The sequence below is a fragment of the Phyllostomus discolor genome, chromosome 6, assembly GCF_004126475.2.
Source record: "Phyllostomus discolor isolate MPI-MPIP mPhyDis1 chromosome 6, mPhyDis1.pri.v3, whole genome shotgun sequence".
In the NCBI taxonomy this organism is placed as follows: domain Eukaryota; kingdom Metazoa; phylum Chordata; class Mammalia; order Chiroptera; family Phyllostomidae; genus Phyllostomus; species Phyllostomus discolor.
Window position 1 is genome coordinate 155228275 of NC_040908.2, and position 16797 is coordinate 155245071.

General features: G+C 48.8%; 1 protein-coding gene and 1 long non-coding RNA gene across 16 annotated transcripts in view; one reads left to right on the forward strand and one right to left on the reverse strand.

The window, feature by feature from the left end:
- Window positions 1-16797, reverse strand: part of PHF21A (PHD finger protein 21A) — a 163128-nt gene that overhangs the window by 3989 nt on the left and 142342 nt on the right. For 10 of the 15 annotated variants that reach the window (XM_028517525.2, XM_036029307.1, XM_036029316.1 and 7 more), the window contains 6 exons: window positions 12793-12891; window positions 10925-10976; window positions 10118-10197; window positions 9595-9655; window positions 7011-7174; window positions 1233-1388 (listed from right to left, as the gene is read on the reverse strand). In XM_028517525.2, coding sequence (XP_028373326.1) covers window positions 1233-1388; window positions 7011-7174; window positions 9595-9655; window positions 10118-10197; window positions 10925-10976; window positions 12793-12891 — 612 coding nt within the window. Of the gene's footprint in view, window positions 1-1232; window positions 1389-7010; window positions 7175-7246; window positions 7270-9594; window positions 9656-10117; window positions 10198-10924; window positions 10977-12792; window positions 12892-16797 lie in introns of all 15 variants that reach the window. The other 5 variants (XM_036029312.1, XM_036029311.1, XM_036029315.1 and 2 more) reach the window with 1 other exon arrangement.
- On the forward strand, window positions 988-11952 carry LOC118501337. The gene is made up of 3 exons (XR_004903972.1): window positions 988-998; window positions 9052-9057; window positions 11776-11952. It is a non-coding gene; the product is annotated as an uncharacterized LOC118501337 (long non-coding RNA).

Below are 16797 nucleotides of genomic sequence, written 5' to 3' on the forward strand. Positions count from 1 at the left end.
TGTCTCTGCTGCCCACACCCGGGAGACAGCGGGCAGAGGAGGAAGATCGAGAGGGGAGACCCGGCATCCTCTCCAAGCAGAATTCCACAGCACCGAGCAGGGTCCCGCATCTGCTGAGCTACTGCCTGCTACTTATTGTTTATAATTTGCCTACTTCCAGAAAAGACTTGAGACCACTTACAATGAAAACCTTAATGCACGTGGAGAGTTGAGAAAGAGAAATCAGAAACTGAACAGAGAGGGGGAAGAGGGCGGGACAGCTAATAAATAGTACAGTCATGTGCGGCCGTGTCTGGCCCACAGCAGACCGCGTACGCCTCAGCGGTCCCACAGGGTCTGAGGGAGCCGGCACATTCCTATTGCCTAGTGACGTCGTGGCTGTGGTAGCATCACGGAACACACACTCCTGCGGTGCTGCTGGTGTGACCAACCTACTGCACTGCCAGCCGTACAAGAGTAAAGCACATCCATGTATGTACAGTACATGATGCTTGATAATGACTCTGTTGCTGTTTATGTGTTTGCTCTACTATTTTCTGTTATTTTAGAGCGTACACTTCTATCTCATAAAAACGAGAAGTTCGCTGTAAAGCAGTGCGCTGTGTTATGCCACCAGCAGCCTCGTACATCTCGTGGTGGCCGAGTCTCTCGGTTGCACCGTTTTCTCCTGTGCTCATTTGGCCTCATGTTGTTTTATACGGTGACGTGCTGCAGCCTGTAGCCTGGGAGGAGCGGCCACGCCACACAGCCTGGGTGTGCGGCACAGCCGGGTGCATGTGCGTGCACTCTGTGATGTGCTCGTGACGAAAGCCACCTAGTGACATTTCCCAGAATGTACCCCTTTCGCTAAGCAGCGTGTGATTCTACGTTTGCCTTCCGAGCCCGTGAAACACTGAGACGGCACTTTGCAGTCAGCTCTCTGATCCTGATGGCGACACGGGCTAAAAGTGCCACTTGTTATCTGAATGAAACAACCAACTGAGCACTGCCACTGAAGAGTTTGATTTTCAAAACAGTCTCCAAACCATATACTAGGTTTGGCCCCTTCTTAAGAGAATGAAGCAGAAAGTCTTATGGACTTTTAAGGGCCAAGGTAATGGGAAGGTAACTCTTTTCGAATAAAGGGAAGCAGAGTGTCTCCACTTGTACACGGAGGCGCCGCTCCCCCAGCTCAGAGGGAAAGGAAGTCCTCCTGACCGCACTGTGCCTCCCCTCCTCGGCCCTCCCAGTACCTGGTCCTGGCATCGGGGACAGATCCACATGCCCTTGGGGATCGTCTTCAGGGGCGGGTCTAAGCAGTCCAGATGGTACACACGGGAGCAAGTGTCGCACATCAGCAACTGGCCGCTTTTTCTGCAAACGCTGCAGAAGTCCTCGTGGATATCGCCCTACGGAATTGAGAAGAAAGGTAAGAGAGAGGACAAAAAGGCCAAGTGTGCACGCTAGCATGGACATTCTGGGCACGTACACCTGCTTCAGGACAATCCGCTCTGCCCCCCCGCGTGTTCCACGGGCGCTCAGGAGAAGCACAAACGGCACAAGCCCCGCCTGCCCCACACGGCCGAGGTTCCCCGCGCAGGGGCAGGCTTCTGAACTTCCCAGCAGGCTTTACGGGGGAGCTCTGCGGGCACCAGGCCACAGTTAACTCTACAGGTGACGGCGTTTACTACGTTTTGGTGGAGCCCGACCCAGTCCGAGTGTAAGACACTGAAACCTGTCCACCAAAGTGCTCTAAACACAAGTACACAAATCATTCTCATTACCTATCGTTTCTGGAGGGAATTTAGAAGGACTGGGAACAACAACAGACAAGAAATGGAATTGTACTAAACCCTTTGCTCAGGGAGGAAAAATACAGTGAAATTTCAAGTGGGAAAAGACTAAGTCAGGGGCCAATTAAACTTATATAAGCGTTCTAACATGAAGGATTTAAAAGCCAAGACAACAGCTGACAATGTTCTCTCTTAAAACCAGCGTTGGGCATTTGCCGTTCAACAGACCATTCTATTCCGGGCGGCTGCAGCCTGCCCGGCCACCGACCGCACCAGGTGCCACCGACCGCACCAGGTGCGCGGAGAAGAGCGCCTCTGCGCGCTCCGCCTGCCCGACCCGCTCAGCGAACGCACGCGCTCAGGTAAGTCTGCTGCAGCCCTCTGAACAGAAGGTACCGTGAGGGAAAAAAAAAGCAGGTCTATTTAAAATTCGGAGAGAACACTGAAGAAGGAAAAGAGGAAATGAATAGGTATTTTTCAGCGGGTCAATCCCTGCGCTATTCTCTGACCAGAACCAACGCTGCTGCTGAAGACACCGGGGCAGGGACGCGTCAGAGGTGAGCCAGCACCGGCAGTGCCCCGACGGGACCAGACTCCTCCTTTTCACTTCCCAGGTGCTGTTTTAGGTTTCTAGGCCATTCTGCCAGCCAAAAGGCCTAAATCGGAAACTGGGCACAGGAAGCGATGGTGCAGACAGCAGTGCTCGAGTCTTCCTTTCCATGCTGACAACCCTCAACCCCCGCCGCGGAAGGAGCGTATCTTCCCAGACCTACGATTGCTCTCCAGGAAAAGAAACTTTCTCTGTAATTCACCAGGGTATCCAGCACCCTAGGAAACCAGCTGAGAAAGTTGTGAGATCATCAGCGTGAGGCTGGATTTTAACCTTTCTTAGTAAGAAAACGTGATCTCTGGGCAGTGAGAAAGATACTCAGTGCAGACGCAAAAGCGCTGCCTGAGAACGCAGTGTGGCCGCTCACCCACCAGCACCGACAGAGGAGCGGCTCGCCCCACCAGCACCCGGGCCTCCTCCTCCATTCTCAAAACCGGGCTGGGGTGCTCTTCTCCAGAGAGCTCGTCTTTCTCGAGCCTTAGCCCCCGTTGTAAGCCTGCGTCTTTAGGAAGCTGGTAAAAATTCTACGGTTTCGCAGTGTTTTACATGCATCACAGGCGAAATTAGGAGTGATGTAGATGAGACAAACGGGCCATTTGGTTCAGACGGGCTAGTTGGGTAAGGAGTGCTGCTCACTCTCCTCTGCTCCTGAGTCAGGAGAATATCGAGAAGTGGAGGGCGGAAAGTACATAAAAGAAAAATTACAAAATTCCTTTCCAGTTGCCGAAGGAAGAAAAACAGACTTCTGCCCTCTTCACATGGCCCACCGCGGCAGCTCTTAATCTTTCCAGTGTCAGGGTTCCCATTACGCTCTTAAATTTACTAAGGACCTCAGGAGCTTTTGCTTATGGGGGTTATATATATTGATATTTACTGTGTTAGAGGTTTTAAAATGTTCAGTTTTGAAATAATTACAGAACCACAGGAAGCTATAAAAATAGCGCGCTGGAAAAATCTGAAACCCCAGGACCCACGGAGCGCTGCTCTCCGCCAGCCGTCACCCTGCCGCGCAGGGTCTGGGAAATGCCACCGTCCACGCCTGAGAATGCGAGTGGAACTGGGGAAGAACGGTGGAGCACTGACAGGAAAACAGTTTTGATTTTACAGACCCTCTGAAAGAGTCTCAGGGTCCTCCAGACCATACCGGAGAACTACTGCCCACGGAAATGAATATAAAATGGTAAGATACGCATGTCACCCGCACAGAATTGGTTCTTTGCTTAAACAGAGCAGAGGGGGTCCCACAGAGGCGCTGTACCAAAACAGCCTGGGCTTTGGTGACTCACCAAACCATGACCATAAACTAACTGGTAAGTAGGAAGGTGGCTGACCCATGCTTCTTTGCTAGGAGCTGACGACATACATGCTTTTTTAGAAACACCCTGGTTCTATCAACTGCAGCTTCATCATTTGCTAAAAAAAATCGTGTAACTACGCCGACACATCTTCCCTTCCCATAAAAATGATGATAGTGGCAACAAGGTACATCCTGAGGATCAGTGCCCAGCTGAGTCTTGTATTAGCAGCTCCTCTAGATGGTTATTGATCTCCAGGAAATGCCTGCCTCTCAGCTGTTGCTGTTTAATTAATGTTGTTGGGGCTTATGCCGCCCCGCAGCAAAACACAGAGCCCCGTGTGTCAGTTTTAATAACGGCCGCCGCTGGATACTGTAAAAGTAGAAGTCAATTACCGTTTTTAAAGAATCCATTCCACTAGGTTTAACCTAGGAAGTCACCAACCTATTTGGTGGTTTTAGAAAAGTTTCCTTTTACCTTTACATTTCTAAAAAGAATGGTATTTGCATTTTAACACAAAACCCAGCAGAAGCTTTTAGTCCGTGATTGGATCTGAGCGGATCCTTTCAAGAAAACCATTTTATAAAACCCCTCAGCCAAAAATCACAGAAAATAAAAACAACATTGTTTCAGGGAGAGACTCACAAGCAGAACTGGAGACCCGTCCGTCCCCAGCACCGCACCACCCTGGGGGAGCACGCCACCCTGGGGGAGCACCCCGCCCAGACGCTCTGAGCTGCCGGGCCCTTGGCAATGCTGTCACTGAGAAGGAGCTGGGACAAGCTTTGGTGCCACCAAACAGGTCACAGGGATGCCTGGTGCTGGTTAACAGGACAGGCAGAGAAGACCTGAGTCAGTTACTAATGCCAGAAGTCAGGAAGCTGGGTGAAAACGCTGAAGCCTGAGAGCCAGGGTGGGTCTACGGCCACCAACCGTGTTAAAGGAAGGAAACCTGTCAGAGAACAGACTCTTCAAGACCCTGGTCCTCCCAACAGGACACTTTCTTTGCTGCTTCTGGAATTTTAACTTAGGATGTGCACAGGGCACTCTTTTGCTCTTTGGAGAGGGGTAGACCTTTATTAAGAACCTGCAAACTGAAGGGGCATTTTACCTGAAGGTGATCCTTAAGACAAGCTCTGCGATTCACAGAAGAAATGGGGCACGTCAAAGCCGCTCCTCTCATCACCTCCAGTAAATGGCAGCTTCGGCCATTCACTGTTCGCCCTCGACTGTTCTCTTTGTCGTACCCCACTGTCTAATCCTGCTGGCTTTCCAGAGCAGACGCAGACTCTGTCACTCTTCTCCACCTCTACTGCCGCCGCCCTGTTGGGCCAAGCCGGCACCCGCTCTGTTCGGGTGACCGCAGAGCCCCCACACTGGTCTCCCTGCTTCCGTCCTTCCTCCCCGCAGTCTCTCCTCCGGATCCCAAACAGCGATCCTTTCAAAGTCCAGACCAGCTCTGCAAACACCTTAAGCTAACACATGCAGGCAAGAATAATCAAAGGGCACTGAACCCCTGGGTAACAAACGGTTCGGTTCGTTGGGGAAGGGGCACGCGCTCAGACTCAAAGCTGCCTCCCCGGAGGGAGCAGGCGCCTGCACAGGTGGAGAAACCTGACGGGATCTATTTTGAGAGGAAACGTTAACATCGCCAACAACAGGGTGGGCTGACAACACGTGCCTCCTGCTGCCACGCACCGAGGACGACGCGCCAGCACCTATTTAGTGTCCCTGCAAAGATGCACGCCTCAAATCCACTCTGGAGGGAAGGTCCCTCCAGAGGGGGGATGGAGGGGGCGCTCTACACAGCGACTGGCCTGTCTTTTTAAAAATGTCAGCGTCACAGGAGACAAAAGAACGGCTGAGAAACTGTTCCAGAGTACAGAGCTACACAGAGACAATAAATATCAGGAGTGATCTTGGGTTGGATCCTGGAGCAGAAATAAGAAAGTGCCACTAAGGCAATAATGGAAATAACTGAGCCAAAAGGAGAAATCTGAGTGCAAACTATACACCATGTAACAACATTTTGCCAATATTCAAGTTTCCCAATTTGCATGGTGGCTATCTATATCAGAGAATATCTTTATTCTTAGGAGATGTAAAGTATTTCTGAGTGAAGATTCATGATGTCTGCAATATCTTTTTAATTAGTTCAAAAAAGTGTAGGTGTGTTCATGTGTGTGCATGAGTGTGCATATGCTTCTGTGTGTGTGTGTGTTAATGTGTGTTGTGGAGGGGATGGGGAAGAAGTGGGTGACCAAACAGTAACAACCAGTCCATCTAAGTGAAGGGTATACATTGGCTTCTTGTGTTGTTACTGCAACTGTTTTGTAGGTTTGAAATTTTTCAAAATAAAAAGTTAAAAAATTACATCACACTTTTACTCAAAACTCCCTGGGGTCTCATCTCCCACCGCCCCAGCTGTCCTGGCCTCTTTGCTTCCACGCCGTGTACATCTCTACCTCAGGGCTTTGGCACTGCAGTTCCCTCTGCAGAGAATGCTCTTCCCTGCTGTACTCCCCCTCCTATCAGAGTGGATCTCTCAGCATTCTTCGTAAAAGAGCAACCTCTCGCCATAACTGGTTATGCCCCTTGTCTGTCCCATTTTTTCACAGCACTTCTCACTCCCTGACATACACTTTCATTTGCTTATCACCTGCCTCTGGCCAGGAAATACAAACTCCCTGGGGGCAGGGAGCTGGTTTTGTTCACTTCTCTGTCCCCAGCCCCAAGAACAGTGCTTGCTACGGAGCAATGCTCAGTGAGTGTTTGTTGACTGAATTTGCTGCTTTGTAAATGCTCATCTAACAACTCAGGGCACTAGCTGACATTCCTGCACTTTCTGGGCGAAGGACCACTAAGTATTTGACACTTTTTCTGGAATCTGGTTCTAACCAACTCAGCTGAAGAGAGCTGCTTTAGAGAGTCTTCCATTTCTTGGATCCTACTTGAAGCAGGACGCAGCAACCGCTAGGGGAACACACGGCTTGTTTACCCCCCCCCTCCAAACACGGACGACGGCAGCCTTTCCATGATAGGAGCCGCCTGCCCGCCCCATCCTCCTTCCTGAGAACTCATTCACAGCACATGAAACCCAGACTCTGAATGCTCCGACTGAGCCTCCTGATGTTGTATTTCACATGATCTCAAGGACACAGCAGGACCCGGGGCCCCTGCAGTAGCGGCCTTACTGGCGCACAGTGTCCTGTGGGGGTTCCTGCTGTCCCAGGGTTAGTCAAGGAGATGCAGCTGGTGAGGAGGCAACACAGGACACCGGTTTCCCCGACTGGAGCTCTCAGAAAGACAGTGAGCTTTTCCCCAGTTACTTACGTCTGTGGAGGTGGGGCTGGGCAGGGACACAGGCTGGACAGGTGCAGGGAAAGTGAATGTGGTCTCTGTCTTTTCATTTTCAGGGGAGTCAGGATGACTGGATGGGGGGGATGTTGGGGTAAGGGCTCCAAACCCCAGCACTGCATTGTATTTTGGAGGACGACCTATATACCAAGAGAAGGGAACAAAAGGGGAAAAGGGGGAGGGAAAGAAGGGGGAAACATGATCTTACATACCTTTGGCCAGTGTTCCTCATTGGCTAGCATGGAAAAGGAAGTGAGGTAGCAGACAGAGGTTAATACAACAGTCCCAAAGAGAGGAAGAGAAGCAAAGGTTTAAATGTCATTAGAAACAACTGCAAGAGTCTCAAAAGAAGGGAGGATAAGAGAGAGCGTGGAGAATGAATGACAGGAGGGGCTGGGTCGTGTGGAAGGGCCTTGCCTCGGGCAGATAACAGTGACACTCCCGGACTGCTGCAGTTTGAGATTTCCCCTGCGAGAACCAAAGCCCCCTGGGAGCCGAGGCCAGGAATAAGAATTCCCATGTCTTCTGTATGTTGTTCTCTAATGTTTCTCTGCAACCGTCATTCTTACAATAATAACGAGCCTCAGTTCCCTCAAACAAATTTATTTAGGGTTTCTGCTTTTCCTTTTCTCTCCTGCCTATTTTTCTGTCATTTCACTGCTTATATGGATGCAGAAAGGTGAAGCAAGGAGACAAAAATTCAAGTTAACTATTCTTACCCCTTGCTGGTAGAGCTAGTGAGAGATCCGTCCTAGGAGTAGCTGGGACCGAAGAACTGAAAAGATGTCCTGAGCTAAATATGAGCTGAAGCAGGTCTGGACTCGGGTGTCCTCCCCCGCTGACCCGGAACTGCCTCCCCGCGTTCCACCACATTCTGGTGACTGACGTGGTGAACGGCGTGTCTAAGAACCGGGGCTGTTCCCCGTCCCGGGAAAGGCTGTCCTCAGCAGCACTGCTGACTGAGAGCCCTGACCTGAGCAAGAGCACTGTGAAGAGCACTTCATGGCCACAGCGTATTGATAAACGAACCCTAATGGGTGTGGAAAGTCCGGGCCAACCACTCTTGCCTGAGAGGGTCCTGTCTTCTAAGGCCGGGCTCACAGCTTGTAAGCTGTGCGTGAACAAAGGTGTATGCCTGGAACACCAAAGGGGAAAAAAGGGGGCCGGAGAAGCACACAACTGCCTATGAGCACGGGGGGACCGCACGCAGGGTCGTGACTTCGCCAGCGGTTATGATTTACGACCTAAGTGTGTGTGAACTGGGGACGTCTGCCGTGCAGAGGCGGACCGTGCTGGCTCGCCTTTTCTGGGGAGTTCAGGGCTGGGAGGAGGAGGAGTGGAAGATGAATGCTCTTCGTTTACCCACTGGAGGCATGCCCTAGGTGCTTGGAATGCAGGCTTTCATCCTCTGACCTTGGCATGAGATGCCAAGGTCTTTCTGGCTCATTTAACCCCTGTCCTTGTAGCAGACACAGCCCACCAGCAGGCCAATAAACTGTGGCTTCTGACTGGGGCCTCTAAAAATCACTCAGAACAAAACAAAACACCATAAAAGAACCTATGACATTGATTACTGCGGCCCAGGAACTGATATGAAGCAATGGCTTAGGGTTTCTCATCTAAATATTTTGACCACGTGAAGGACGGGGCCGATGCGACATGAGAACGGGTCACTAGGGGTGGGCAGGCCAGCTCTTCGGGGCGGGGGTGGCAGTGGTGCAGCTGCAGCCCTCCCCAAGGCAGACAAAGGGTCGAGATGACCTCCTCAGCTTCCGGTAGCTCTGAGATTGTGTGTGCATATGCAAAAATTAGTATGCCACTCCACTCCCTCTGCAACCTTTCTAGCTTGAAACTATAATTCAGGGACACATTATCATGTGGAGAAAGGGACCTTGGGATGTATTACTGACATCAAAGAACAATTTCAGAACCTTGTTTATGAGCTCAAACCCTGAGCCATTAAGACCTATTTAGACCCGCACAGTGAGAGCTGGGGCTGCTGTCTCTCTGCCCTGAGCGTGAGGTAGACCGCCTGCCCGGGGGAGGTCAAGTGCGGGGATGGAGCTCTCTAGGCATTTCTGCTTTTGGATGCCTGTTTGACAGTGACCTTTTCTTCTCACAGATGCTAGGTTTTCGGTGTGGCTCCCTCGCCCCTTCCTGGAAAGTCTGCAGCTCCCGGAAACGTAAGAGTGATGATGCTCTGGCCTCTCTGGCGGCAGGATGACTTAGACGCCACTCAGAGCAACAGCGGAGCTGTGCTCTGCTCAACGGTGTTAAAAAGCTTCCTTTTACACAGTGTGCTGTTCACTGTGCTATATTCATGGATGGCCTGGTGGGCTTGGGGGAGAACTGCTGCATTAAGCCATTCCCCCGAGTCAGCTTTGCTACCAGGAGAGGCAGCATTTGATTCAGTATACAGAACTCTAATAAGAACTCTCACTCTCTTTTCCCCCCATTCTCAGAGAGTGACAACAACAAAACTATGTCCGAGGGGAGAGGGAAGAAGCACAACACAGAAAGCAAAGGCAACAGCAAGGGCGAGATGTAAAAAGGTACTCACCTCTCTTCCGGGTCCCAGGATGCATTGTACTATTCAGGTATGTGACTGCACTCTTCTTACGCTTTGAGGATTGAAGAAGGAAACGTGACTGGTTGGATAGCACGGTCACTACTAATACCGGCAAAAGCTGAGGACCAAGCTCAGCATGCCTGTCAACACCCCGACCAGTTATTGCCAGTCACCCCAGGGTCTCAGTGCCAGCGTGTTTTGTTATATATACTTGGCTCTGAGATAAAATTCCAGAGAGTTCTGCCTCTGCTTCAGATGACAGCTGAGATGAAGCCAGGATGAGTTAGATTTTTAAGGAAGGTTTGTATCTGTTCAAACTTATGAAAAATCTAAGGGGAAAGCAGGAATAATAAAAGTGAAATAATGGAATCAGCCAGAAAAAAAACATCATTTCAGAAAGCTGGTTGAGTACAACCAGGGCACTGCTTTACGGAGGTTTTCAAACAGGGGGTGCCGACCAAGTCATAACCAAAACCGGAACGGAGAGGGGAGGGCCGAGTGCCGGCCGGAGTACCTCGGGCTCAAAGACCGCTCCGCTGTACACGGGGTTCGCCGTTGTCCTCCTTTTCCGCTCTTGCCTCTTGCTTTGGATTTCTTGGGGAGGCAAAATGTTTGAATTAGAAGAGAGATGTGGAGAACCTCAAAAACTTAACTTTATTGTTTTAACTACTGGCTTTCACACAACAAATCAGAAACGGGGGACCATCTCTCTGTCCGAGGCAGCCTCAGCAGAGGCAAGCACACGGCAAGCACACAGGACCGTCTACTGCCGCCTCTCGGGAAGCAAGGCATGCGGTCCCACAGCGAGGCTCCCTGTGACTGAGAGTTAATGGCAGGCATCACTTGTAAACAAGCTGTCCTGATTTATTTTTAGATCACTGTAATACAGGTGTGGAGGAACTTCATCCACGGACCTAGACTGAATTAACCACAGTTCCCCATTCTTCAATTTGAAAACCAAGACAGGTCTAGCTGTGTAACTGTTCTCAAGGTTCTGATAACCAAGAGTGACGGAAAATACAAAGTCAGAGGGGCATCTGCTACTTTATGCTGTCAGGGGAAAACACCCCTAAGTGAACAGAAGTCACCTCAATCCAGGCAACCAGATGGTTCGCCCACAACAGCACTGTGGATACACAATGACAGGAAGGGGAGGGGCTGAACAATAGCAATTTTTACTCTAAAGGAAATAAGTCCACAGTGATTGAATGATACTCTGTTTGTGTTTCGGTTTCCTATTCCAGCAATACAATCAAACACCGTTTTTGGGAACACAGCTCTAAGCCAGAAGCAAGGCCACGCCATGAGTATCTTCGCTTACCTTCTAGATGGTCATGTGTTACCAACCCTAGAGACACCATGAAGGCAAGTTTCTGTGCCAGAGAAACAAAAGATGAATACGCTTCAGTGCGGATTCTCACAAAGCCAACTGCATGCTCCCAGTTAGAGTCCTAGGGGAAGGCAGCCCAACAGGCTGCTGGCTAAAGGTCAAGTTCAGGTGGACGAAGAGCAGGACAGGCTCCACTCTTAAACGCTACGGAGCCACCCTGCAAGCTTTCTTGTGTTACAGGGACCAAAACCAGAAGGACAAGGGCCTGCATCTACTTTCTCAATGAAGCGTTTTTATTTTATTTCTTATTTCAGCCTTACATGGGCACCTCTCCCCCGATAGCCAGAGCGTTCTGCAAAAAAAGTAGTGTTGAACGCTGCTCATTTTCTGCTCTGCACAGTGAAATGCCACACATCTTATAGCTGCCAAATAACTACACTCCTAATTTTCACTATTCACTCGAAACTTAATCAAGATTAGAAGGCTGTCTACCAACTGTTCTCTGCTAATAAAGCGGTGTGAGGACTGCCACTTAGATGCACTTTCTTTAATTGAGTGACAGCCCCCTTCTTGGTCATTCACATCTGGCTCATCTTTGCCAGTTTGGATCAGGAGGTCACAAAGAATCACTAAACGGAAAAAAGAAAGTCCTCTTCTATGGAGATTTCCAGTGATAAACGAAACGAAAAGCTGTCGGGAACTTCTGCCCCGTCTGTGTTACCGCACACAGGCCAAGGACCAGCGAGCTCTGGTTAAGGCGGTGGTCCCACCCAGCACACAGGTGAACGCCTGCTGCCGCACGGGCTGGCGGTGCCTGCTCGCCGCTGCGCCCCTGACTCCAGACGTCCTCGGTTCCTCCTCACACGGGAACCTTGCTGACAGCTGGCTCTGTTTTTCCCCTCCAAGCATAGTACTTATTAACTTTATGGGTCATTTTACAAGTTTCTCAGCAGTTTGCATGACTAGTCCTTTTTGTTCAGGTTTTGGGTCCCTCCTTTAAGATAAATTAAAAATTAATCCATTTCATATCATAAAGAACTATCATTTGTACTTGTTCTAGAAAAACCTTCACTGGCTTAATAAATCACTGTTTTGTTTTGCTTTTAAAAAATGACATGCAGCTTCGATGGCTTCATGCCTCTGAGTGGCAGGGCCTCCCTACGGAGACAGCGCTGAGGAGAGGAGGAAATGGACTGCTGGTCTAGTAAAATCCAGCCAATGGAAACTCATCATCAGATTACCTGTCCGATTTCTCTTTTTATGCTTGTGCAAAATTATCACACTTAAACATTCTCCTGTCTAAGGACATTTAATTCACATTCTACACTTGTACCAGAGTCTCATTTGCTATTTTAGTTTACAATTCTATCCTAAACTGTGGTACAGATGTTACTATTTTCATCCCTACTTTTATGCGTCAATAAACTACCTTTCAGCTACGGGTTCATCTGGGATTGGGGAATCCAGTGCAATACAACAGCAATAACAAAAAGCACATGTAACAACTGTAATCCCTAATATAAACAGACCTTTACTGAGTGAACTGAACACCTTATATATGTAGGCTGAGACAAATTAAAACATAATCGTCATCAGAAACGCAATGGGGTATCTGGGAAAATCATCACTAATCTCACATTTCAGATTTGTAGCATGTGCATGAAAAGCCTGTAGGCCAGCTCATGGACACTCAAGGCCACGCTCTTAGTCTGCCCGAGGCCTGTCTGACTTGGCAGTGACGTTACTGCATAGTGAGAAGGCAAAAGCCAAGACAAATAGAGTGATTCAGGAGCAAGTGCTCCCCCCGCCCACCGCCCTGCATGTGAGAAAAAGCCAGGTGTCCAGAGGGCTGGGCCTACCTGCGGGTTCTCCTCCCGTTTGGGTTTGGGCGCGGCAGGGGGGGTGACGGTGCGGCTCTCTGCTTGTTTCTCATCTGCTTCTGTGTGAGATTTAATTGTCTAGGAGAGGAAAATTAAATGAAAGTTCAGAATTCACTTTTTACTAAAAGACTAAAAACAAACAGTTTGACTGTAGTTGACAAGGAAGAACAGAACACACTCAAAGTGGAAACATGGTAAATAAAGCAGGTAGGGCCCTGTGAATTGTAAGGCCCCAGCTGACGTGGTGAAATTATATAACTAGAGTCAACATGAATCTGTACATAAATAGTTTAAATTATACAAAAAGAAGAACCCATGGCTTAATTCCCACATATAAAAATAAAGTATAGGCAGCTCTGATTTTACTGTATTTTAGAATGTAGGGGCAGTGTTCCAAAAGCAAACCCACTCCTGTTACATACAGGTCAAGCTCCAGTCCACGGTGTGCTTCAGATCTGACTAATGTAAAAACCTTACCTACACACTCTTCTGTGTCAGTACTTTTCTAATCATAATCATAATCTAAAAGAGGCTGCAGGACTACCCTCACTGGGATGTTTAAAACCTGCCTGCATCATCCATGAGAGAGACGCAATAGCCAGGGAAGGTCATCTTGCAGGAGGCTGACATCCTGATTACCTGCAACCTTGTCTTCCAGAGACCAGTCAAACAAAAGAAACACCAGCAGCATTATCATCTTCGAACACAAATGGCAGCCAGCAAATTGGCAGACTGGGCTTGCATTACCATTCTTATCATGACCCAGCGGATAGTTCATTTTATGAAGCCCTCTGTAAATACTGAAATGATGCTAGAACAGTGGATATAAAACTAAACAGGAACCTAATTTACCTTTTCAAAATTAAAAAAGCAGATGCCAACGGTCTCTTTGTAAGGCAACAACAAGTAAGTAAATAAGTGAGAATGAAACTGATTATTGATGAGCAGGAGCCAAATACAAAGACCCTGGTCCTACAGGCAAGACATCGGAAGTTCTTGAGAATCACTACGCCGAGAAGTTATTTTACAAGATCTGAAAAACTAACTCAACCACAAAGATCTTTCATGTTCTTTCCTGGCTGCTTCCATGTTTTCCTTGATTCTCATGTTACTTTAGGAAAGTGTGTCTGTTTTGGGGTAAAAATGCTTTTTTTTTTTTTAAAACCAGTGTCTTGTCCTGCTTCCTCCTCTGTACTGTAACCTGCTTCACAGCAGCGACTGCTCCCTGCACTTCCGCTCCCTCTGCGCCCGGTGCAGCGCCTCACGCAGCGCAGGCGCACGGTAAACACACTGCGCAGAGACGCTGAGCTTCTGAGTGGGGACGCCACCCACAGGGGGGATCACCTGTGTCTCCTCTCTCTCACACCACACACATTTTTGAACCAAAAAGGACACACTTACTCCATAAACAAACCACCAAACACACCTACAAGGGAACACAAGGGGACAACAGTTGGTGACGACATTTTCAAGGTCCTGGGTGCCCAGAAAGCGGACTTCCACAGCCCTGTCCACGTGGGAGGACAGGACTCTGAGGGAGGAGGGAGACGACAAGGTCAACGGCTAGGGCTGGCTGCCCCACTCAGGCTGTGTGAGGTTCCCTGCGGTCACTCCAGTCTTGAAGGCTGAGCAAAGCACAGGGCGGTGATGCCTCCAGGCAAGGACAAACCAGGTCCTCTCCACTAAGGGATTATCCAGGGTTCAAATTCTCTCACGCAGAAGAATACAGTTGTGTCAGGGTTGGATAGACAACATTAAGAAGAAACCCCAAAACACTGGGGAGGCATTTTTCTCTCATGGACCTCTCATCTGGGGGAGGCCAGCTGCTGTGTTGCGACCTGCACTGTGGAGAGACCCACGTGGTGAGGAACTGAACCTCCGGCCACAAGCACCAGCTCGAGACTGGAAGTGGATTTTCCAGCTCCAGCTGAGCCTTTGAGATGACTGCAGCCCTGGCCAACTAGTTTGAACACACTTTTGAGGGACCGTGAGCCAGAACCACCCAGCTATGATGCAACCTGACTCCTGGCCCTCAGAAACTGTGTGACATAATGACTGTTTGCTGTTTTAAGCGCTTTGAAACAAATAAAAGCCATTAGGGTCAGGGAGTGATAGCACAGAAATGGAAAAACAGGGGACACTAAGGACTAATCCTTTACTGAAGCAACCATTAAGCTGGCAAAAAAAAGAATCAACTCCTGAGAATTCTGGAATCTACTAAAAAACTTACTGCAACTCGGGGGGCACGTATAAAAGGGCTGCTGTGTTTCACTAAGAAAATATTTTTCCTTACCCATCTACAAAACCCCGCTCTCTAGCTGGGCAGAGGCCGTGGGGATGGCAACCGTGTTCCTGGTATGACCTGATGGTGCCAGGGGAGCAACAGGGACCTCGTTCTCAAACAACCTGTGGTTGCACATTTTGACCTGTTTGGTGATTCCCTGAGGCCCAGTACAGAGGCTGACCTTTGCTTTGTCCACCTCAGGCTGGAGTGACTTGACAGATGGCATCAGGTGAAAGCATCTCAATGTGTACAGTCAGGCCTCAGTTACTGTTGTCAACAGGTTGTTGGAAACCACGACTTTAACGGATTTTACCATACGCTCATTGATACAAACAAGCTCCTAACGTATATTATATCAACTAGCCTATGGTAAAATTGGTTTCATTATATGTCATTTTGCTTAAAATTACTCACTTCCATGTTACTTTTATGTGATGTGAATTTCACCTCAATTTAACAAGTTGGGAAACAAACGACATGGGGCAAGCTAGAAGTCTGGTCTCTGTCCGAGATTATAAACCCTTATCCGGAGGTGCAACTGCCCTGCAGATATTTTTTGCCTGCACGGTGTTTACATATTTACTAGTATTTTAAAAACCAGGCGATTCCTCAAAATATCTGGATTTTGGCTTTTCTTGAAAAAGTTCCCCGGTGATAAAAATTGGCTGCGGTCGAGAAGCAGCTGCTTCCTGGAGATGGAGTGTTACTTGGCAGTTTACCACGGTCTCGCCCACTTTCTACTGTCTTCTCGACACCAGGGCCACACGGTCAGCTTTCCCATGCTTGTCCGATTATTTCAAAGAGGAATTAAGAACGGAAGTGGGAAAACAGCACACTGCCTTCCAGCGGCTCCCTGCCCGGCACGCAGCCGCCGTGGTTCTTCAGAGGCTCCTCGGGCTCCCCTGCTGGTCAGCCTGCGGTCCCAGCCCTCGTGAGGAGGAACGCTGGGGTGACAGCCCGGACACTACCAAGGGACCTGTACAGAGACTCTCTGTGGACAAGATCACACACTACAGAATTAAGCGACTGCCACCTGGACAATCTGTTGATGCTGGCCCAGAGGGTTGGAGAGGGAGCTTTTTTCCTTAAATCTTTGTTGGGGACTGGCCTTTAATTTTGGTTTTTAATCCTCACCCGAGGACATTTTTTTTCTTTGCTTTTCAAAAAAGAGGATGGGACAGACAGGAACACTGATGCAAGAGAGAAGCATCAACTGGTTGCCTCCTGAACACGCCCAGACTGGAGATCAAACTTGCAACCTAGGTATGTGCCCTGACCAGGAATCGAACCCACCACCTCTCAAAGACAGGATGACACTCCAACCAACTGGGCCACACCAGCCAGGATGAGAGCGAGCTTTCTAAACTTAAACAAGTGTATGGTAAAGCAGACATGAATGCATTCCCGGGCTTCAAATTCAAAGATTCCAAATTTGAAGTCATCAATAAATCTCAGTCCTGAAGAAATGTAAAATATACCTGATAATGGGCACTAAATAAGTTATACAACTGAACAGAAGTATCATTCAACAACAACAAAAAGAAAAAATAAAAATTCTAGCCTGCTTTACTCATTTATATTTCTTGCTTCACACCCATGGCTATTTAAATTTGTAAATCCTGTTCTTTCTAATATTATGAAGACAGAAATCAAAAACTCTGGATAAGACTAGAACTAAGTTAACCATTTTATACCTTTAA